General features: G+C 38.4%; 1 protein-coding gene across 2 annotated transcripts in view; it reads left to right on the forward strand.

Annotated features, from left to right (window-relative positions):
* Prdm5 (PR/SET domain 5) overlaps positions 1 to 24,389 on the forward strand; it is a 171,153-nt gene that overhangs the window by 7,449 nt on the left and 139,315 nt on the right. For both annotated transcript variants that reach the window (XM_045144457.1, XM_045144458.1), the window contains exon 2: positions 4,951 to 5,034. In XM_045144457.1, coding sequence (XP_045000392.1) covers positions 4,951 to 5,034 — 84 coding nt within the window. The remainder of the gene's footprint in view (positions 1 to 4,950; positions 5,035 to 24,389) is intronic.

Here is a 24,389-nt window from a genome sequence, read left to right on the forward strand (position 1 = left end):
GTGTGTAGCCAAGACACCAAAGAGAGAAAGAGAGGAGGAGTTGGGAGAGGTCTTCAAAAGCACATCTCCAGGAACTCTCACAAACTCCTACCTTTCAAAGGTTGTTGTAGTTATTTCCTTGTTGGGGCAGTACACCCATCCAAAACCAGCTTATGGGAGGAAAGAATTTTTTGGCTTATCTCAGTGGGAACCTTCATGATATCTGGGGGAAGGCGTGGTATGAGGGGAGGCTAGACATCACTTCTTTGTGAAAATAGGTAGAAGATAGCAAGGGGGAACTGAGCTCTGGCAAGGGGGAGCTGGCTATAACACTCATAAGACCACCCCCAACAACACACCTCCTCTAACAAAGCTCCACCTCCCAAATTGCTACCAAGTGTGGCCTAGCATTGAAATACATGAGTTGGGCTGGAGAGATGGCTAAGTGGTTAAGGTGTATGAAGTCTAAGAATCCAATATCAATGTAAGCCAGATGGACAAGTTAGTGCATGTTTCTGGAGTTCATTTAAAGTGGCTGGAAGCCCTAGTGTACCCATTCTCACTCTATATAATTGCCTCCCTCCCCCCTCTCTATCTAATATAAAATAATAAATAAACAAAATATTTAAAAACATGTGAGTTTATGGGGGATATCTGATTCAAACCACACCAAAGATTTCACTGCCACCCTCATGCCACACTGAGGACAGAGCCTTTGCCACACAAGCCTTTGGGGAACACTTAGACTCAAATAGTAGAATCTCAGTGGCCAATATCCAGTCAGTTTTTTTCTCACTCCCTTTGATCCCTATGTATTAATTTCTGTCATTTTTTCACTTTCAGTCTTTCAACATAATTGAGTTGATAAAATCATTAAATATTTTAAAATTTATTTTATACTTTTTATTTATTTGCAAAGAGAGAGAGAGAGAGAAAGAAAAAAATGAGACTATGAATGTGTGCACCAGGGCCACTTGACTCTGCTAGCATAGTCCAGTTGCTTGCACCACTTATTCAATTTTTTAATTATTTTATTTGGATTCTTGACATATGGTCTTGCTATAGCCCAGGCTCCCCTGGAAGTCACAATGTAGTCTCAGGGTGGCCTTGAACTCATGGCAATCCTACCTTGGCCTCCCAAATGCTGGGATTAAAGGCATGTACCACCACTTCCCGCTTCTTTGCATCACTTTGTAAATCTAGATTTATGTGTATACTGGGGAATTGAACCAGAGCAGTTTTGTCAAGCAAGTGCCTTTAATGACTCAGCCATCTCTCCAGACCCAATAAATTTATTTATTTATTTTTAAAAAAAATTGTTTATTTTTATTTATTTATTTGACAGTGACAGAGAGAGAAAGAGGCAGAGAGAGAGAGGGAGGGGAGTGGGCGCGACAGGGCTTCCAGCCACTGCAAACGAACTCCAGACGCATGCGACCCCTTGTGTGTATGACTAACGTGGGTCCTGGGGAATCTAGCCTTGAACTGGGGTCCTTAGGCTTCACAGGCAAGCACTTAAATGCTAAGCCATCTCTCCAGCCCCCAATAAATTTATTTTGTTTTAGCTTCAATTTAATGAAAATTGTAACTGACTGATTGTCTTGGGTGGATCAGTGACATTGGGGACTGTGTACTTAGATTATTATTGTCAATACAAAACTCAGCTCTTACTGCAAAGGGAATAAGAGTTTATTCTTGAGCCAATTATGAGCCTGGGAGCACAGATTCAGGTTGTGCTAGACAAAATGTTCCATTGTGGAAATAGTTTCATGAAGTTTTTATAATTACAGAACAAAAGATATTTTTCAAAATCAAAACATTTAAAATTATTTTTAGTTTTCAAAATCAAGGCATTTAAAATTTATTTCTATTAGTGTACAAAGATTTAGTTTTCATTTTGTGTTTTATTTCACTTTTTCCTTCCTATTTCTCCTCCTCTCTTGTCTGGCCTCCCCCCAAAGCCTCATTTCTACTTTCATGCTACATATTTCTTGTTGTTCAGCCTTCTGGCCCCTCCTCATCACTTCTCCTTCTCTCATGGTCTCCTGTCTCCACTCATAGCTTACACTTACTCTTACATTTCCTTAGATACTTCTGTACAAATGTTAAAAGCTGGGATCCACATCTGAGAGAATGTGCAATTTTTGTCTTTCTCAGCATGGGTTACATAGTAAAATCTTTTCCATTTTTCAAATCCATTGGCAGATATATCCAGGATATTAAAACAAAATGGGAGGATGTTTGTTTTAGGCTTCAAATGCTATATGATAACATTCTTAGGTTTTAGATTGGGAATGAATGAATGGCTTTTAAGGGGCCCAAAGATAGCCCTGATAATTCATAGCTCTGGATTTGCAACATTCCAACTCTCTATAGTCAGTTGGACTTGTAAAATCTTTAACATAATTGTGCAATTTTTTTCTTTGAATGTCAGTTCACATCAACTTTTGTAATATTTGGTAAAGTTTACATAAATGGTAGTGGACTAAAAATTGAACGATCTATGTTAATAACAAATTCTCAAATTTATTACAAAAAATTACCTTAGTTTTCCATATTGACTTCACTTGAGTTTCTTTCACTCAGCGGTTGGTGTGTTGAATATCTGCTTTGAGCTTGTTATAGCCCAGGTGAGTGCTAAGAAGGGGCATCAACCTGCTGAGCTGTGGGTACTCCCTGTCAGTCTATGGCTGAAGTAGGCAGTGCTAGGCAGCCTGCTGGCTCCTCCTCCGGTCTGTGACTGAGCTTACCTTGGTTTTTATGGGGGAAATTGCAGTAAGGGTTATTTGGAATGTGGCACATAGGGGTTCAGTAGTATTAATTCCTTCCCAGTGTTCTTTCAGTTCTTAGGCAGCTTTATTTGCCTGTCATCAAATAATGATTTCATCTATTTTGAGGAGAGCAGCAATGTGTTGACTTTGTTGCTGTTGTGCTTTCTTTGTTTTGTTGGGGAGGAGGTTTTAGAGACAGAGTCTCACTGTGCAGCTCATACTTTGCCTGTGCCTCCCTGTGGTACTGCTGGGATGACAGCCTTGAACTACCATGCCTGGCCCTGCTAGAGATGTGCTACGTATAAAAATATTGTTTATTGGGCTGGAGAGATGGCTTAGCAGTTAAGCGCTTGCCTGTGAAGCCTAAGGACCCCAGTTCGAGGCTTGGTTCCCCAGGTCCCACATTAGCCAGATGCACAAGGGGGCGTACGCATCTGGAGTTCACTTGCAGAGGCTGGAAGCCCTAGTGCACCCATTCTCTCTCTCCCTCTATCTGTCTTTCTCTCTGTGTCTGTCACTCTCAAATAAATAAAAATTAAAAAAAATATTGTTTATTAGTTTTATTTATTTATTTGAGAAAGTGAGAGAGAAAGAATGGGCAGGCCAGGGCCTCCAGCAACTGTAAATGAACCCCAGGAGCATGTGCTACCTTGTGCATCTGGCTTACGTGGGCCCTGAGGAATCAAACCTGGGTCCTTTGGCCTTGCAGGCAAGTGCCTTAACTGCTAAGCTATTCCTCCAGCCTAAGACAGTGCCTTGTAAGAACCATCTTCAGGGAGGTTGTTTCTCTGTGGAGCATGGCTGAGTGGGTAGAGCAGGGCAGTCTCCTGGCTGTTCCTTAATGCGCTCTCTGAAACTTCACATCCATATCTTCGCGTTGTCATAAGTAGTCAGCAGTCTCCCACTTCCTTAGTTGTATGCTCAAGTAACAGCATCACAGCTTTGATTTGAAAACTCTGTAGGTATTTTCTGACCCTATGGTTAACATTAAAGAAACAGCCTTGGCTCTGCCTCTGTTTGTGGCTTCTCAGACATCTCTTTTCTTCATCTCTGACATGAGGGGCCTTAGTTTGCTAAGCTTTCAAATTTTCAGTGGGTTTTCTGTTATTCATTAAGGAATTTATATTCCTTACAACATTGCATTGGTAGTTATTTTTTCCTATTAACAATGTTCATCAAAAATTCCCCATGAGATTTTGTGTTTTTATACTTGCTGTACTTCAATGCAAAGGGAGGTGGTTCTACTGGCAAGTGGTCACAGGCTGATTGGGAGGAAGCTCGTGGCAGCATGAGTGGCTCTGTGGTACTTCTGTGTCCACATCTGCATATCTATAGGATGTGTGATAGACAGGTGGGATCCATGAGCTTTGCAAAGTAATTTGCTTTGTTCCCCTTAAAAACAACAAGGACAAAAAGTTCTGCTTTGCCCATTGAATGAGGTCTCACAAGTCCCCATCATGTTCAGAATGCAAGAGTCCACTAGTCAGGGTTGACACACGTGGGGGCTATGTCTCACAGTTCACACATCAGGCCTGTGCTTGTGGTTCTCACCAGGGAACTTGTCAAAACACTGCTCTCCACCTCTCAAGCCCAGATACTGATTTTAACAAAGCTTAAGATTCAGAATTTGACACAAACAGCTCTGGTGGTTCTCATGTAGTGTGCTTCAAAGCACATGCTTAGGAAAACCCTTATGTAATGTATGCCTGCTATGCTGTTTGAAAGATTGGCAGGAGAACTTAAATTTTATTTATGAAGAATCTTCCTTGAAAATGGCAAGCTTACTTTTTTCCTGGGCAAAATAGAGATGAAGTTATGATTTTTATGGAAACCAGGTGATGCTCTGCCTGGTGGGCTTGTCTCTCAAGTCAGACGAAACTCAGTGCTTTTCATTTTTAAGACCACTTGCCAGAGGCTATGAAACAGATAATATGTGGGAAGTACAGTCTTCAGAGCCTTGTCAGGATTTGAAAGTTATGGAATTTAACCCTTTTATGTTGACTTCTATGTTGTGGATTCAGGTTTTTAAGGTAAAAAAATAGATTACACTGGATTTTAAGTATAGAAATACATGTGTTAAGTATTTAATACAATAAAATTAACTCAACCATTGAACTTGAATATTTGGAATAAAAAGTGGTTGATTTTAGTATATTGATTGTTATGGTAATTCCTTTTCAATATAACCATTGCTATACAGGGTGAAAAGTTTGGACCTTTTGCTGGGGAAAAGAGAATGCCTGAAGACTTGGATGAAAATATGGACTGTAGTCTGATGTGGGAGGTGAGCATGTGGCTGTTATATATTAAAAATATGTTTCTCTTTATACTGTTTAATGCAGTTATAAGGCCATGTGAATCAATATTGATTCCAGTTGAGTATATAAGTATTGAAGTGTCTTAATTTTCAACTTCATCATTTAAAAGGTATGAAATATTTTATTTGTCAATTCTTTTGAACTGTGAAATTTATAATTCATTAATGAAAAAGGAGTTTTCTAATGTATAAGGATAGTTGGATATCTAAATAAACATGATGCACTGAATTTACAGTTTGATATTTATAAATGAAATTTATACTTTTTCTTTAACATTTATTTTCCTATTGCAATTCTAATTATACAGAAACAACTTTGAGTTCTATGTAGAGCCAAAAATCCTATCTTAAACTACACATATTTTTAAAACATATACTTAATGCGCCAGGACATTGTAGACAGTTTTTGCAATATAAAATTTCTCTTCAAATCTATGATTGGTTATGCAGGGATATATCTTGCTTATTATGAGAATTTTTATCCTAGTTTCAGTAAATTGTATTTGTTTATGCTATTTTCTACTTATTAGAAAGTTATGAGGGACCAGGAATAGGAAAACAGAGCTATAGAGATTATTAAAAAGAAAATTTGAAAAACTCATCTGGAAAAATTACATTAGATTATTTTTGAGGTGGGAGAGAGCTGAGGTATATATAGGTAGAGTGTTGAGAGAGGTAGTAGTCAGAAAAAGTTGGAATAATGAAGTGTAAACTATACATAGAAAATTGCTCTGCATGACTGTAGTCACTAGAGAAACAGAATTAATAGGATAATTTATGCACATATGAAGTAGATTTATTTAAGGGTATTACTTAATGCAGATGTGAGATGGCTTCTCTAAAATCTGTAGCTCAGGGCTGGAGAGATGGCTTAGTGGTTAAGCGCTTGCCTGTGAAGCCTGAGGACCCTGGTTCGAGACCCGATTCCCCAGGACCCATGCTAGCCAGATGTCTGGAGTTCGTTTGCAGTGGCTGGAAGCCCTAGCACGTCCATTCTCTCTCTCTCTCTCTCTTTCTCTCTCTCTCTTTTTCTCTCTGTTGTCTCAAATAAATAAATAAAAACATAAAAAAAAAACAAATCTGTAGCTCAGGCTCAGTGACTTAGACAGCTGGCAAATCTTTAGTCTGTAAGGTGAATTTCCTTTTGAACATTGTGGTTTTGCTCTTAGGGCATTGGAACAGTTGGGTGAGAGCTACACACATTGTGGAGGGTAATGTCTTTTATTTAAAGTCAACTTATTGCACAGCAACATCTAGGTTAGTGTTTGATTCAGTAATTTAGTATTATCTCTTAGCCAAGTTGATGTAAATTTTCAGTGTAGTATCGATAAGCAAAGGACCTTTATAAGTGTCACCCATAATTATTGACACTGTTGGGGACAAGGTATGAGAGTGTCTGAGAGGATTCTGAAAGGTTTCTTCAGTGCAGGCAATGGAAATAGAAATTTATACATTGTTCTCTCTGTAGGGTAAATTGAAAATGTTATTGATACTGCCTTAACTCAGCATGCATACTATATGACTTGTTTATTTTTATGTACCCAAAAATATTTTCAATGGCTCTCACTTTTTTTCTGTAAAGTCTTAATTTTATCAGCAGTGCAACCTTTTGCCATGAAGGTTTACAGAGATCAAACTGTATGCAACAAAAGGAGACCCAAATAAACCACAAGTGAGAAAGATAACAGTGTTTCCCAGATTATTAATGGATTCTGGTAGTTTGAAAGTTTCAGTTATCAGACTGGTGTGCTACATAGCTGATTATGAGGCACACTTAAATGGACAACGTTTATAATGTTATTGAAAAGATTTTGCAGATAGGTATCTCCCAGCTGGCTGTATTTTAATGAGCATTTTAACAGCAGATTCTCCAGATTTGCTCATTCTGATCCTGTGGTTCTTCAGTGTTTGATATTACTATTTTGGTTTTATACATTAGTAAATATGCTGAGTTCTCTTTGCCACCCAAAGAGCTATTGATTTTATAAATTCTATGCTCAGGTAATGTTACATTCACATCCTACTAGATATTTCTCCTGTATTTACTTTGTCACTAATGTTAGTGCTTTGAATAAATCATGTTTGTGTTTGTCACATAATTCAGAAGGTCCCCTTAAAGCCTGTGCCTTACATTTATCCCTGTTCTCCCACCATTTTTTTTTTCTTTTTCATAGTCTGGTGTCCAGTTTGGATTGTCTCCCATTCTCTGCCCTGTCCAGTAGTGCTGCTGACAGGGTACTGAAAAATGTTCTCAGTGGTGGATCTTCAGGAGGGGGAGAGTGTTTAAAAAACACCAGACTGAAAAGCTTCTGCTGTTTTAGTTACTTTTCTTGGTTGCTGGGACAAGATATCTGACAAAAATCAGTTTAAGGGAGGAAGGGTTAATTTTGGCGCACAGTTTGCGGTCGCAGTCCATCATGGCAGGGGAGGCATGGCAGCCGGAGCATGACGCAGCTGGTGACATCGCATAATTAGGAAGTAGAAAGCAGTGTAGCTACTTTCACCATTTTGTCCAGTCCAGAAGCTCATACCTTAAGATGCCACCCATGGTTAAGGTCTTCCGACATCGGTGAGCCTAATCTATATAATCCCTCACAAGCATGCCCAGAAGTGATTCTTGATCCTATCAAACTGACCATTAGTATAAAGCATTACACTGACCCTGCTAGATTTATCTAAATCCTGTCCTTTGCTATGTTAAGTGAGTGAGCTGCTTTCAACCTTGCATCTTAACATCTTTTGTCCTGCTTTCTTTTTGACTTTAGCTTTAGAGGTGTCAGGGTTTAGAAAGGATTTCAAGAAAGGGGAATTGTTTGTCCTACTCTTGATTCTTCTGAAACCCTTCAATAATACACTCAATTCTGTGGAGATGGGGCACATTGAAACTGGTTATTTAAAGTTTTGTTTCCAGTTTTAATTGTTTATTTGTGAGTATGTATATGTAGTGTGTGTGTGTATGTGTGTGTGTATCAACATGACCATGCCACTGTGTCCATATAGAAGTTAGAAACAACCTCAGAGGTGTTTCTCCTCTCCTTCTGTCTTCTATTGAGACAAGGTTTCTCTTGACCCTGCTGCTTGTGAGCTCTTGGATTCTCCTGTCTCTACCTCCCATTGCCATAGGTATATTGCGATTACAATGAGTGCTAAAGAGGATTGAACTTGGATTGGCAGGTTTATCAGCAAGTGTCTTTGCCTGTTGGTTCATCTCTCCAGCATGAGTTTGGTTTTTATTTTTATGTTTTTATTATGCCCTTAACTTTATCCTTTGCACCATGTTGTTCTCAAACAGGTAATCCTTCTGAAGTCAATAATTACCTATGTTGTAGTTATGGAACATGGGCTAATACTGGTGAATGTTTCAGTAAATGATGTCCTGCAGGAGAGCACAAGACACATTTCTTTGTCAGTTTATATTTCCACATTGCTTATGGTGTCAATGGTTCTGATGGACAAGGCAGAAAAATCTCTGAGTGACCACTTCGTACCAAAGAAACTGAAGCCTTAGGGAGGATTGGGCCTGTTCAGAGGTATGACCTCTAGTAGCATGGCAGAGTATAAATGCATCTCAGCAACAGTGGGGAACACAGCCATGGTCTGTGATAAGCTCTTACTCCCTCCAGAGTTACACTTGGATTAAATATGCCCCCCCCCCAACTGGCTTCAGAATATTCATGAAACTCAACTGATGTATTGGCTCCTAGGCAGGATGTGAACTCGGTGTCAGAAGGAAGGCACTAAGTATGTCTGTCCTTAATGCTTCTTGTTGGCTTCATTTTACTTTTATGTTAAAATAAAATGCATTCTTAGAAGAATTTTTGTATTTCTTTGGCCTTAAGCCAATTGCAGAGCCTGAAGTTAGAATGATTGTTTGACTGTAAATGCTTCCCACTGACAATTTTGTAGATTTGCCCAGCTATCTGTATTATTGTCTGTCTTTTTTTGTTTTTTGCTAGTTGATTTAGAGTTTGAGATACAGTTCCTCTTATTTTTCTTTTTCTATTCCAGGGTTTTACCTCCCCTTTATAGATAATTGTTGCCATCTTGGGGGTGATCTATTCTTTTAAAGCAAGATGGCCAGTCATGGTGGCTCACACATTTAATCCCAGCACTCAGTAGAAGGATAACCATAAATTTGAGGCCACCCTGAGACTACATAGTGAATTCCAGGTCAGCCTGGATAGAGCAAAACCCTACCTCAAAAAACCAAAAAAAAAAAAAAAAAAAAAAAAAAAGAAAGCAAGATGATTAAAGCTTTAGAATAGTGACTTACTTTTATGCTATTTGTAAGCCTTGAACAGTGATGAAGTGATGATAGGTTAGGTAGTCAGACAGTCCTTAGTGATAAACTGACCTCACACTTCTGATCCAAAGTAAAGGAGAAAGAGAGGTTGGAGGCAGAGGTGCTGGGTTTTCATATTTACCAGCTCTCTGCCTGGAGACTCATAAGGATTCAATGATTTTCAGCAAAAGCAGCTTCTAATGCCTGCTACATGACAAAGACACTTAAAAAAGTTTTACATTTACTGATTTTCCTGAATCTTTGCCCTGAAGAAACATTCTATTTTTTAAAAGTCTATGGTCTGCTAAGTAATGCCATATTATGATATGCATCATGTCAAATTTTCTTCATTTTACTTATTTTACTCAGCAGAAAAGACTTTGTACCTCTGCATAAATAACAAGTTTTTAAAATACTTGAGATTTTTGGTTATTTGCTTGTGAAATGTCCTTCATAAACTCGTGTGTTTGAGTGCTTGATCCCCAGTTGGTAGTGCTGTTTGGGAAGTTTGTGGATCCTTTAGGAGGGGGAGCCTTGCTGGTGGAAGTGGATCATGGAGGTGGCATTGGAGTGTTGTAATCCACCCTTCCTGGTGGTTTGTATGTGCTCCGCTAACTCCTTGTTGATCTGAACATACCAACGGGCTGTCTGCTGGTGCTATGCTTTCTCCACCTTGATAGGCTTCCTCTTGTAATCTGTAAATCAACTCTTCTGGTTGGGTATAAGAAAGTAATGTACTGATACATAGGTGCTTTTGTAGAAATTATTAATCCCTAACATTATTTCAAAAATAATTGTAAGTACTTGGTGAGCTGGGGGCCTTTTCTATAATTGCTAGGCTTTACAAGTACCATTGTGGGGCTAAAAAGATGGCTCAATGGTTAAAAATGCGTGCTTACAAAGAAAAAGATTGGTAGCCTGGGTTTAATTCCCCAGTATTATGTAAAATTAGATGTACAAAATGACACATGTATCTGGAGTTCATTTACAGTGCCAAGAGGCTCTGGCATGCCCATTCTCTCTTTCCCTCTTTGTCTAAAGTAGGCCGGGCATGGTGGCATATGCCTTTAATCCCAGCACTTGGGAGGTAGAGGTAGGAGGATTGCCATGAGTTCGAGGCCACCCTGAGACTCCATAGTGAATTCCAGGTAAGCCTGGGCTAGAGTGAGACCCTACCTCGAAAAACCAAAAATTAAATAAATAAAAATAAATAAATAAATAAAGTAATAAAAATAAAAATATATAAAAGTAGCATTGTTTCACCTTAGTCTCTACTTACACTGGGGGTGATCACAAAACAGTGACTTATGTCATCAGTTCTATTCAAAGAGAAACACGACAAAGCCAACTGGAAATGAAGCTATCTCCTTCATTAATCATGGCTCCAGAAAAGCTGAATTAGAGAATGAGATGAGATGCCAGGCCAGAGTGGGGACTTCATGCTCTGTTTATTAAATCTTGATCTTAGGACCACTTGGGCATCTGCAAAGCAGAATATATTTACCTAGAACGTGAGAGACAGGTCTACTGTAGAAGTGTCAGCAGTCCTGGGGAGACACCCGTACTGAAACCAGCAGCCTGCACAGTTCGCCTTCCTTGTGACTTCCACTCAAGTAAATTTGGGTCCATGACTGTGCATGGGAAAGAGTTTCCAGAACAGTTAGTGAAGTAGTTAGTGCATTTATTACGTCAAAGAAGAGTATACACTTTAGGTGTAACTACATTTATTTAGAGAGAGGGACACCAATTGGTGTATTCCCAGTTTATAACACAGTTGAATGATTAACTCAAGTTTTCAAATGAAATGAAAAATGTACATGGTGATGACTTGTTTTTCCTAAAGAGCTTCCTTTTATAAGAGAAATTGCTAGGTGGTTTTCTGAGATGCATTGTTTAGATTCAGGGATGAGAGAGGTGTGCTAGTATAACTCAAGGCCATAGACATTCTGGCTGTACATGTGTTCTCTGTTCTTTTTGTTATGTAGTTTGGAAGACCAGCAGTGTCTGTGTTTATCAGTTGTGATAAAGTGTTTGACTCTCAGCCAGGTTTTGCCCTCTCTATGCCCCATCAATTTTCTTATCTTTTTCTATACTGGTGAGAAAGGCAATGATCACAAGATTCACCCCCCCCCCCCCCCCCCCCCCCGTGGTAGCAGAAATGTACACAGTAGGATGGTAAGATCTGATGCATTCCTGGAGAAGAGCACTATATCTGACTGGAGAATAGGAGAGAAGAGGGGTGCAGGGAGACATGTCATGACTTGCAGCAGTCAGAAATGAGGGGATTTGGATGTGGGCCTAGGGATGCACTTGATAATAAGCAGTTGCCTTTCATTTATATGTTGGATATAATTAATCCAATAATGGATTGGGTGTTGAAAGAGAAGAATCAAGAGTGACTTTCCAGTGTCTGCTCTGAGCCATGCGGGTAGAATGTAGTGAAGCAGCGCAGTAGGAGAGTAATAGTGAGGACAATGGGAAGACGGGGTGGACTTCCCTATGCAACAATATCCTGAAGAGGACATGGTCTGGTTAATATCTTACTATTGTTTACTTCATGGGTTGTGGTGTACCAGGAACTTAAAACATAGATATAATGGTGTAAATACTTATTTTATATTAGTATTCAATAAATAATTTATATTCAATAAGTACATTGGATAAATATATATAAGGTACAATTACTAATTGGTCTCTGTAGAACATGTGCAACTTGGAAGTTAACAAAAACTAAAAATTTATTGATTATTATTTTTTTTTATTTGTTCACTGACTTGCCTTCTTTGTAGATATCTTTTCTTTTTCACAAAGATATGATTTGAATGAAATACAGTTTGTAAGGAAGCTGATTGGTTGGATATTAAAGGAGACATTTATTTACATGTTTTTCTCCTTCTTTGCACTCATTTTGTGGTTACAGCTGCTCTGTTGTTGGGAACTTGACTCAGTACCAGGTTTCCAATGTGTTTCAGTTTTTGAGAAAGATGTTTTCAACTGTTTAAAATCTTTTATTTTTTTTGTTGTTTATAGAATTCTTTTTAGGTGTTTGGAACAAAGAAGTCTCTTTACCAAATGTTTTTCTTTTGCAGACGGTAACATTTTTAGTTTCCAAATGGAATCACTTAGTGTAGACATTAGTGGAAAAATACCACCTATGATGCCTTGCAGAATCCTGGATCTGGTAAAACAAATGTCATGGTACATTCCTCCTGACACAGATCCTTCAGTTAGGGAAACTGAAAAGCAAGTGAATGTTAGGTGTCTTCTAGAAGTTTTCTATCCCTTTATCTGCTCTTCACATGATTACTCCTACCTAAGTAGATAACCTACCTCTGGCCATTCATCTAAACTTCACATATAATTACAAGACTTCTGGAAGTTCATCGTTGAAGTGCATGAGTAAAACAAAAACATTCCTCTATTTTGGAATGTACCTCTCATCATCTTTAAGCCCTCATCACAACTCATAACACTATAGGGATTTTATTAAATGGATGCATTTGATTGCATGTAAAAGCAGCTTCAACTTGTTTAATAAAGAGTATTACATCAAATAAGAAACTCAGTTGCTGTGCAGGTTGCATGGATGTTGAGAAACCAGCATAAAGATGGTATGCAACTTTCTTCCATCTCTCCATTCTGCCTGCCTTGGTCATGGCTTAAGCAAGCTGCTGGCAGCAGAGTGTTTTATGTAGCCATCAATATACTGCACAGAATGTTGGTGGAGAGCCATGCTTAGCAAAGCACTTCCTCAAGACATTAAGTTATTAGACTGGAAATTCACTTAACTCCTCAAGACCTGTTTCAGAGAAAATATTTCAGATCCTTAGAAAGTCTTCCAAAAGATAAATGTGTGCATTTATTGGGGTAAATATTTAAGTTGTATAGTAAAATTTAGGAATTGGTATCAGTATGAGTTTTAGTATTTATTGCAATAGTAAAAATAAGAGTTTAATAAAATGGGTGGTTTTTAGATTTTCCATACTTTTGGATTGCTAGCTATATACTAGAAAAGAAGACAAAAAAAAAAAAATTACCTGGGAGGATATGTTCATTAGCTTTGTGCTAGTGTCATAAGTGATAGGATAACTGCTTTATACACAAAGAAATTTTGAAATAGCAAAGCCTAAGATTGTGGTATGGGTTTAGCCTCTGGTTAGGGTGGTGGCTGATGTCACATCATCATAGAGTGGATGGGACTAGAATTGCTCTTTGTATAGTAGCCCTCTTGTAAGAACTCTGTGGATTGTAAAAGAACTATCAAGTGGTCATATGCAAATTTCCTGCATTTGTAATGACATAGAGACTTTTACTGAGCCCTAGCCATAAGGATTCTACATTTCAAACATCTTTGCTGGATACACTGTAGCAAGTAGTTTGCTTGACTAATGTTTATTGTACCTTCTAACTCTACAATTTTTAATCATTCTGTTCACTTTACATTGAGCACTTCAAAAGAGAGAGGAAAAGGGGAAATTTAAGTAACGAACTTTCATTCAAACCTTTCATATGTCTTCTAAAATATAAAAGAAAATCATTTAATCTCATGTACAAATGGTGCCTGTCCAATATACAGGTAGATACTGAATATTTGAAGTAGAGTTGCTACTACTGAGGACTTTATTTTCTATTTTATATTCCAATTTATTTAATTAGATTAGAAACATGAAGTGCTTCAAATGTCTTTTCATTAAACACAGCTTATCTTCTTTTTTTACCATGCTGGGGATTGAACTCAGGGCCTTGAACATGCTAGGCAATGGCTCTGTTGTTGATGTACATTCCCAACCTTATGTTTTTTGTAAATGTAATATATTAAATATTTTAATTTTTGAGGAAGGATCTCACTATACAGCTCAGACTACCCTTGCATTTTCTATGTAGGATGACAGGCATGAGCCCCATGCCTACCACAGATTTATGCGTTGAGAAAACTACATTTTCCCTTACTGCTGCATTGATAATGTTATCCTAGTATTGTAGCCTATTTATCTTATATATGTGTTATTTTTTGATACTGCAAAGAAACCACTTAGGGGCTGGAGAGATGGCTTAGTGGTTAAGCACTTGCCTGTGAAGCCTAAGGACCCCGATTCGAAGCTCTATTCTCCAGAACCACATTAGCCAGATGCACAAGGAAGCGCATGTGTCTGGAGTTCGTTTGCAGTGGCTGGAAGCCCTGGTGCGCCCATTCTCTCTCTGCCTCTCTCTCTGCCTCTCTCTCTCTCTCTCTCTCTCTCTGTCATTCTCAAATAAATAAATAAAAATGAACCAAAAATTTTAAAAAAGAAACCACTTAGTTTTTGTCAATGACATAATACAAATGATTTTTTGAGAGTGATTTCTTTCTATACACTGATCATGTTTGAATATTTAATACATACAGCTTGAGTTATAATGAACTTTTATAGATTATAGTTGGTAGTTATATAGACATTTGTTATATAGTTTATGTATACTTCATTTTATTACCATTTTGAGTATAAAAGTATAAGTATAAGTGGGGAGAAGTTATATAAAGAAATTATATTACTGATACAGAAAGAAGTGAAAACACAGAAGCCATAACCAAAATAATAAAAACCACCATTAAAATGGGAAGTAAAGGGCTGGAGAGATGGCTTAGTGGTTAAGCGCTTGCCTGTGAAGCTTAAGGACCCCGATTCGAGGCTCGGTTCCCCAGGTCCCACGTTAGCCAGATGCACAAGGGGGCGCACACATATGGAGTTCATTTGCAGTAGCTGGAAGCCTTGGCTCGCCCATTCTATCGCTCCTTTTATCTGTCTTTCTCTCTGTGTCTGTCACTCTCAAATAAATAAATAAAAAATGAACAAAAAATATTTAAAAAAGTGGGAAGTAAATCACATGGACATAAATACAAATCAATATGTGTGTGTGTGTGTGTATACATATATATATATATCAGAAGTATTGATATAATTATCATTATCTATTATAAATAATTGTATAATAATTATAGTTAATTATCATTTAATGTAATTGTTACTAATAAATTAACAATAAATTATAATTATGTTAAATTATAATTTCTATATTTCATATAGAAAATAAAGCTGGTATCTATTTCCCAGGTGCACTTACTGTATCTGTATAAAGTGTTTCTTTGTAATTAAAAGGTAATCACTAATAAAATCCAAAGTAATACTTCTATAGTAGGAAAAGAAGATATGGGCTAGATATCCAAGTACCCATTTGTCCCAGGAAGATGACTCTCAGTCCAACCTGGTTGCTGGTAGAGTTCTTGTAAGAGTTACATTCTGGTTTCGGAAACATGGTACCAAATCAAATGTTTACGAAAGGAAAAAGTTTACTTCTAGCTTAAAGTTTGATGAGGAAGCCTTATAATGTTCTGGAACATATGGCAGAAACAGACAGTCAGGCATTATATCTTTGCATCAGCTGGGAGAAAGTGTAAAAAATGAGCTGAGTATGGTAAGTGGGGCTTGGCTATAACAGCCCAAGAACCACCCCTAGTGACACACTTCATCTAGCGTAGTTCCACATTCCATAGGTTCCACAACCTTACAAACAGCACTGCCAATGGGGCGGGGAGGGGGTGCTAAATATTCAAACAGTGAGGTTATGGGTGCATTTTACATTCAAACCACCACTTCCTCTTCCATCTTTGAGGGCACTCGTTCACATCGTTCACAGCTTGGGAGTTTATGTATTGCCTCAAACCATGGTTTTCAGACTGAGACTGAAACTGGGGAAACTCGTGGTTGCTGAAAGTCTTTGATGTTGGGAGAAAGTTGTGATGAATTTGCTGCTGCAGCTTTGCACACACGCTGCTCTCACTGAAGCACTGCTCACATACTTCTCAACATAGAACCTGTGAAACACCTTTCCCTACGTGTCACCTAGTGTTTCCACTTATCCAGTTACAACTGACACTTCGTAACACTTCTTAGATAGATTTATATATAGGATCCATGAATCTGCCTACTAAAAACTAGAAAAATGCATGAAAAGATTCTATAATATCTTATTTCATTATTTATTTATTTATTTATTTATTTATTTATTTATTTATGAGAGAGAGGGAGGGAGAGAATAGGAATGCCAGGGCCTCCAGCCACGGCAAAGGAACTCCAGATGCATGCGTCACCTTGTGCATCTGCCTTATGTGGGTCCTGGAGAATGCATCTGGGATTCTTTGGCTTTGCAGGCAAATGCCTTAACCACTAAGCCATCTCTCCAGCCCCATGATGGACAATTTCATACATTGTAGTTACTTTTGTTGTCACTGACAAAACCCATGACAGAAGCAACTTAAGGGAGGGAAGGATTATTTTGGCTTATAGTTTCAAAGGGATGTCACTCCACTATAGCAGGAAAGGTATAGTGGAGTTGCAGGAGCAGGAGATGGCCATCTAAAGGGTGGGAACCTGTGGTAGAAACTCCTCACATGGCAGTGGACCAGGAAGCAGAAAGAGCAGGCTGGAACCATGGATAGGCATAAAAGCTTGCCTCTAGGTAGTGCTTTAATTCTGTCAAACAGACCCCACATATTAAAGGTTCCACAGCTTTCCTAGAACATCCCCACAACAGGCAACAAGCACTCAAAACATGAGTCCATGGGGGGGGGGGGACACTTGAGATTTAATGATAGTCCATGCTTAACCCCAAATTTTCATGACCATCTCACAATAAAAAATTCATTCACACAGAGAAAAATCAACTCCTACCAAATCAGAGAGCCAGAGCCTCAGAGGCCCCCAACACCTTATCACTGAAGCAGACCAAAATGAACCCAACATGGCTCAGGGAAATTTTGTGGAAGAGGGGGTCGGAAAGAATGTCAGAGCCACATGTTGGGCCAAGATATGCAGAGACATTTATTGTACCAATAACTGTGGGCTAACTCCACAAGGCATGACCCATATACCTCAACAAGGAGGTGACAATGGAGAGGGGGTAGGTCATGGATGAGCCTAATAATGGTACCAAACTGCCTGTATTTGCTGAATAGAAAACTAATTAAAAAAAAAAAAAGAAAGCTAGGTAGAATGACAAAAAAATGTTTAAAAATCATAATTTTTCAAGGAACAGTGATAATAAAGTATCAATTAATGCTCAAAAGAAAATAAAGAAAGAAATGAACTGGTGGGAGCAGAGGGATATGGCACAGAAAAAAAAAGGAATCTTTGAGCCTAAACTGCTGCCTGTTCACCTGCAAATTGTTTGAAGAGATTACAACCTTTGAGATTGGGCTAGCTGTCCTGTGTAGGGGCAAGAGGAAGAATGTAGAATCTTTTGAAGGAGCTTGAGTGCTCAAGGATTGTCCTGTTCTTCAAAGTCTGCTTTATCCCTGCCCCACCCGGGTTAACAAATTGGCACCCTACCTGGTATTGTGGAGTATAGAAAATGCAGGAAAGAGAGGGTCATTGAGTTTGCAACATAGTCTTGTGTTTTGGAAATGGCTATGGACAGTGTGAAGCAGGTTTGCTGGATGCCTGCATGGAGACCCCCATGGGACTATGTGGAGACCCAGTGGAGATGCCAGGACCATGAGATGGCTGCTAAGGAAAGCTGCTGTCCCCAATAAAGTTTGCCAGGACTGTGAGTAGTCTAGCTGGAGGGGCAGAATTGTAAAACCGTAGACTTGTTGCTGGTTAGAATTATCACACTTGGAGATTTGTCATTGGCTAGAGTTGTTAGACTTGAAGCTGCAGAGTTTGATGTTTGCCCTGGTTGTTTTACATCTTTTATTGGCTGAATATTTCTTTGCTATGCCCAATGCCATCTTCTGCAGTGTGAATGTTAATCTGTGCCATTATGGTTTTTTTTTTTGTTTTTTTTTTTTTGGTATTATGGCTCAGTTAAAAAGATCTTGGATTATGGGGATGTATGAATAACATTGGAATTGATTTAAAAAATGGGGACTTTTAAAGTTGGGCTTAATGCATTGCAAATTACATATTAGATGGTTGTCAGTATATGGGGGCCAGGGGCAAAATTTGGTGGCTTGATTCAGGTGTCCCCAATAAACTTACCTGTTCTGAATGCTAGATTCCCAGCTGATGGACATTTGGGAATTAACGCCTCCTGGAGGCAGTATATTGTTGGGGGCGGGCTTATGGGTGATATAGCCAGTTTCCCCTTGCCAGTGTTTGGCACACTCTCCTGTTCCTATTATCTACCTTTGTTGGCCAGGGGATGATGTTCACCCTCTGCCAATGCGATCGTTTTCCCTGCCATCATGGAGCTTCCCGAGGCTGTAAGCCAAAATAAACCTCTTTTTCCCATACACACACACAAAATTCATTCAGTTCAATTTAAAAACCTCTGAAAGTCTTATGAGTTCCAATACTGTTCAAAAGTACAAAGTTCAAAATTTCTTTTAAAATTCAAGGGAGGGATAGAGAGATGGTTTAGTGGTTAAGGTGTTTGTCTGAAAAGCCAAAGCACTCAGGTTTGTTTCCCACATGGCATAAAGCCAGGTATACAAGGTACACATATTCCTGGAATTCATTTGCAGTGGCTAGAGGTCCTGGTGTGCACACACGCTCTCTTTCTCTCTAATAAGTAAATAAAAATAAAATATTTTAAAATTCAAGGCAAACTCTTTTAACTATGAGCTTCTATAAAATTATTAAAAAGTTACATATTTCTAACATACAGTAGCACTAGAACATCTAAGTAATCCCATTCTCAAAGGGTGGAATACAAAGGTAGTAAGGATTTATCAGACTGATGCAAGACAGAAACTCAGCACGGCCAACATTAAATCCTGTAACTCTGTAAATAGCATTCAGGGCAGGTGATGGTATCATCTGGGCTCCAATCAGCTTAGTTAGCCTTGCCCCTACATCTTGTCATCTGTAGCACACTTGGACTTTGTATTGTGCTGCCTGTACTTGCTACCTTTCCAAGCACTTGGTACATACAGCTTTTCTTAGCAGACATCCCATATTTCTGGCATCTCCAAATCTTGGCTTTCTATTTTATTGTAGGCTTCACTTTCAGCTTCATGTACAACTTGCTCAGAATCTCCCTTCAGGAAACCCAGCCCTGCTATACAAATGTTTTTCTCTGGAACTAAGGAAACGCTCTCATATTAGTGTAATGTCTGCAGTTTTCATTCCTTCACAACCAACACAATGTTGCTGATGTCAAATTCTACTGACAGCTTAAGAAGTTGCTGGTCCCCTTTGACCAGAGCAGAGTTGCCCAGGAAGCAAAAAGAGCAAGTTATAATCAGGGACAGAAATAACCTTCAAATACTGGCTTCTAGTGCCTTCTGCCAGACATGTCCCTTTTTAAAGTTTTCATGGCCTCCAAAAACAGCTCTGCCAGCCAAGGAACAAGCATTTGAAACATGAGCATGTGTAGGACATTTTAGAGTTGAACCATAATGAACACCAGGATGAAGAGTCATCACTAGCTGACCATTGCTGCTCAGTTTGCTAGGAATAATCTGAGAAACCTATAGCTCGGAACTACTGGTCCATGTGGTCAGTCTGCAGAGGCTTTTGTTATCATTGATGCACATTTAAGTTGATGTACTAGGTGGGAGCTGAAATGGAGCTCCTGCTCCAAGATGTACAGGGCAGTGCCAGCAAAGAAATGGTGTCAGGAACTTTTTTAGAGACAAGGAAAAGTAGGAGTGTTGGGTGGTGGGACGAATCTAGAAAGAACATTTTGTGCTTTGTACACTTGTTTGTGGCTTGAATTGCTAAACAGAAGGCTGTGTTGTGGAGTGAACTGGTGCTGAAGAGGCAGGAGTAGTTAACAGAGCAAAGCTTGATTCTGAGCATATCGTGCATCATGGCGAGGACTGACACCCTTTTCTTTTTCTTAATTTTTTCAAAGCTCTGAAAAGTAATTTCACAAAAATATTCAGTGCTTTAGTTCAAGATGACTCTTGCTTCATAGGATCCATGGTGAACATGACACTGTATACCATGGGGTATGCCTCTTCTGTGAGAACTCTGCACCTGTCCAGCTAAGTGGGAATAGAGAGAAACATTTGGACGTTTGTTCTTGTAACGAGGCATTCTCCAGATTCACCATCATGCCCTTTCTTGGCCTTTTCTTCAAACTGTTAACTATATTTTCTGTCCATTTCTACTTCTCATCACCTGTTTCTGGCTGAAAATACATGTACATGTGTATGCATGAACACATGCACCACTGGCATTATTTTCTACAAAATCTGAAGAGATTTTCTTATAATTACAACTAAGATGTCAGTGGCTACTAAAAGTACAGATCACAGGTGAAAAGCCATGTACAGATCCTAAGAGAAAGTTCCACTTAAAGAGGGAGGAGTTTTGTGGGAAAATGCCTTCCCCTGAATAGTCTCAGGGTCCATGGGTCCTTACGAAGCTAGGAAGGATCTGGAAGCTGCAGAAATGAATATGGACTCAGAAATACAGTAAAAGCAGAAGTAGAAAACTTTATTTTTATTGCAAGAAAAAAGCTCTCTTCAAGAAGGGAGGTACCCCAGATCTGGGAGTCCCTTTTAGTGGGGCCCAGGACCGGGATTTATAGAGATGGGTCTACCTCCTTCCCACTTGATGGTAATGAGGTTGTGCTCATACCCCTAAGACCCCCTTCCCTAATACACATAAGGCATGGCCTTCGAGACAGCTGGCCTTTAGATGGCCATTCTAACATTTTTCTTTTGGCTTTCTTCTGCTTTTATATTGTTTTACTTGGGTGGTCAGTTATGAAAGTAGACTTGTCTGGACTACAACTGTCTGCATTCCTGTACCTCTGTGTCAGCAGTACCGCAAATCCATTCTCTGTCTACCTATGCTCCTCTAAACTCCCCCACATCTTCCCAAGTGCCATGCTGTTTCTCATGGATTTATAGTTCAAGACTGATCAGCACATTCTGCAGTGAAGCTACTTCCCCTCACTACATTCCTTAGCAGTGTGCAGCAGATGATCACATGCCTACTTACACATCCTGAGTAGAGGAAGAGGGGAAAGAGCCTGGGAAAGTACTGTTGGGGTTCAAATTTATACAGAGGGTTCACAATGAAGTAGGCAAAAACAAGAATTCAATAGGATCTGAGAGGATCATTTTTTTTCTTTTGTAAGCTTGGTTCCTACAACAAGTTAATAAAAAAGAAAGCCCCTTATCTTTGAGAGACTGTAAAATAAGTTATATCAATCACTGAACATTGCGAGGAAATGCTTTAAAAAAAATCCAGCAATTGGACTGGAGGGATGGCTTAGCAGTTAAGGTATTTGCCTGCAAGACCAAAGGATCCAGGTTCGATTCCCCAGGACCTGCGTTAGCCAGATGCCCAAGGGGGCACACATATCTGGAGTTTGTTTGCAGTGGCTGGAAGCCCTGGTGCATCCATTCTCTCTCTCTTTTCCCCTCTTTCTCTGTTAAATAAATAAATAAATAAATAAAGAAAGAAAGAAAGAAAGAAAGAAAGAAAGAAAGAACCTTAAAAATAAAAAAAATATCCAACAATTGCTTATAGAGTACATGACTATTCTGACAGTGAAGAAGACTGTGAGGGTCAGTTTTCATGGCTACCTTGATTGGATTTAGAATCACCTGGGAGACTGACCTCTGGGCATGTCTGAGAGTGTGATTCCAGAGAATATTAACTCAGGAGAGCAAACGTTTTCTGAATATGGGTGGTGCCATCCCACAGGCTGGGGTCCCAGAATGTGTTTTCAAAAGGGAGGTGTCCAGCTGAGCACTGGCATTTTCCTTTCTCTGCTTCCTGGTTGACACTACAGGTAGTTGTTCGTACTGCCTTATCTTCCTGTCATGATGGACATAACTTCTTTTAGGCCTTGAGCCCTTTCTCCATTAACCTGCTTTCTGTGAGGTATTTTGCCATAGTAATAAAAATGTAATTATATGAGGATCAATCGAATCAAATTTTAAAAAATGTTATACAAAGATTTTGAGACAGGGTCTTTGTAGCCCAGGATGGCCTTGAAATGGTTGTGTAGCCCAGGATAGACTTGAACTCTTGTTCCTCCTATCTCCATAATCTAAGTGCTATGATTACAGAAGTGTGCCACCACACCTGGCTAAAAGCGTTTTTCTTTGGCTTTAGAAACATTGTATGACAGTGAGATGCTACTCAGCTTTGCAGTCAGTCTCAAACATCATGAGTTTGATAAAGGAATGCCAATTCATGGATCAAATAAATCAACTTGTGGTATAGATTTGAATAAATCCTTAAATAGTTTCTTCATTGAGGATGATGTTCCAGTTATGGGGGATCAAAAACAAAGAAAAAAAGAGAACAGATTTATGCAATTTTAAGTGTAAGACTGTTTCCCATGCTAACTAACCCCATTTTAGTTGAATATTAAAGATTTGCATTCTTGTTTCTGAAGTAGGCTCTTGAAAAATGCCAAGGATTCAGTTGTTAAATCCATTCTTTCATCTGCAAATGATTTTAATTATTTTCAGTTTACAGACTGAATAAAAGCAATAGAAGACTGGGTTTAATGGATCTTGTGTTTTTTGTCAATACTCCATGGTTGAGTTGCAGAAGAATTTACAAGGGTTTAATATATTGCTAACTTTTAAGCTTTTCTTGAAAAATAAATGCTTGCCAAATAAATAAGACAATTAGAAAAATAACAACCAACCAACAAAGTAAAAACAACAAAATAAAAAAAATCTCAATGTTACTGACAGTTTTTTCCTCATCAATATCACATTGCATGTAAATGAGTTAAACCTGAAGTTGAAAAAAAAGGAAAAACTTCTTATAAGTTGAAACTTTTGATAGTACAAACCAAAAATGTGTTTATACATTTGACAAGTAAATATGCAGTTGACTAATTGTAGTACATCATGTTATGTAACTTAGAAGAGTACCACAATTTGGTGGATGCTTTGTTGGTAAGATAAATCAGAACAACTTTTTGATTTCTGAATTCTTTAATTTATTAGTACTTTGTTGACAGTGGAGCCAATGCATTCCTTTAATTGGATAAATGCAATTTTTCAGTTGAAATGTATTTTTTTCAGTCAAGTCAATTCTTCTAAAATGATATGAACAAATTTTGTCAAGAAGGACATGAATGTATTAAGGTACAAGCATTTCTTTTGATACTCATTTAGTTTTTGGAAAAATTCAACTATCTTTGTAACAACTTGGTTTCATGAATTACTATTATGTTATTATTATTTTTTCAGTGCCATCGATCAAGCTTTGCAATTTTGGCATGCTAGACAAGCATTTTTATCCCTGAGTAGCATCCCTAGACCTTCCTGAGATTTTTATCATTATGAATTTTATAAACTCTAAATTGGAATATATTATTTCTAAAAAAAATTAGTGTATGAATTATACCTGTTGTATATATACAATACATCTAGATTTCAAAGGCTGTGAAGAAGAATGTCAAGCATCTCAACTTTATACTGACTATTCTAGTTGATAATATTGTGGATATATTGAGTTAAATATATGTCTAAAAGTTAATTTTGTTGTTTCTTTGTATGGTTTTCAGAGTCACTTTAGCAACACATGTGGCTTGTGTTTTATGTCTGTCGGGATGACCTGAGGAGTTTTCCTGGGACTTGCTGATGACAGGGTGGCACAGCAGCTCAGCTCATGCTTGTGGGGAAAGTCACAATTACTAATTCTGTTCATGTTGAGTTATGTTTATATTATGGTAACATTTAACATTTAACCTTAGCCCTGACTTGTTTCTTTCTATGTTTTTGTGTCTTAATTAATAGATATTATTTAGATCATTTTAGGTTTACGGAAAAAAATTTAGAAGAAACTAGAATTCCCATAACTCTTTTTCCTCCTCCTTTCCCCATTCTTAACACCTTTCATTAAGTTGGTATTTTTGGCAGGCCTGTGTTTTATATTAGAGTTCACTGTGTTTTTCATTCTGTGAGTTCTGACAAATGTATATTCAGGTGTCTACTGTTAGGATATTGTACAGAATACTTTCCCAGTCCTTCATATCCTCTGTGCTTCGTCTGTTCATCTCTCCTGTTGAGCCACTGCCTGCCATCACCATGTTCTTATTGTCTCCAGGTTATTCTCTTTTCTAGAATTTCATG

The sequence above is a fragment of the Jaculus jaculus genome, chromosome 2 (assembly GCF_020740685.1).
Source record: "Jaculus jaculus isolate mJacJac1 chromosome 2, mJacJac1.mat.Y.cur, whole genome shotgun sequence".
NCBI lineage: Eukaryota > Metazoa > Chordata > Mammalia > Rodentia > Dipodidae > Jaculus > Jaculus jaculus.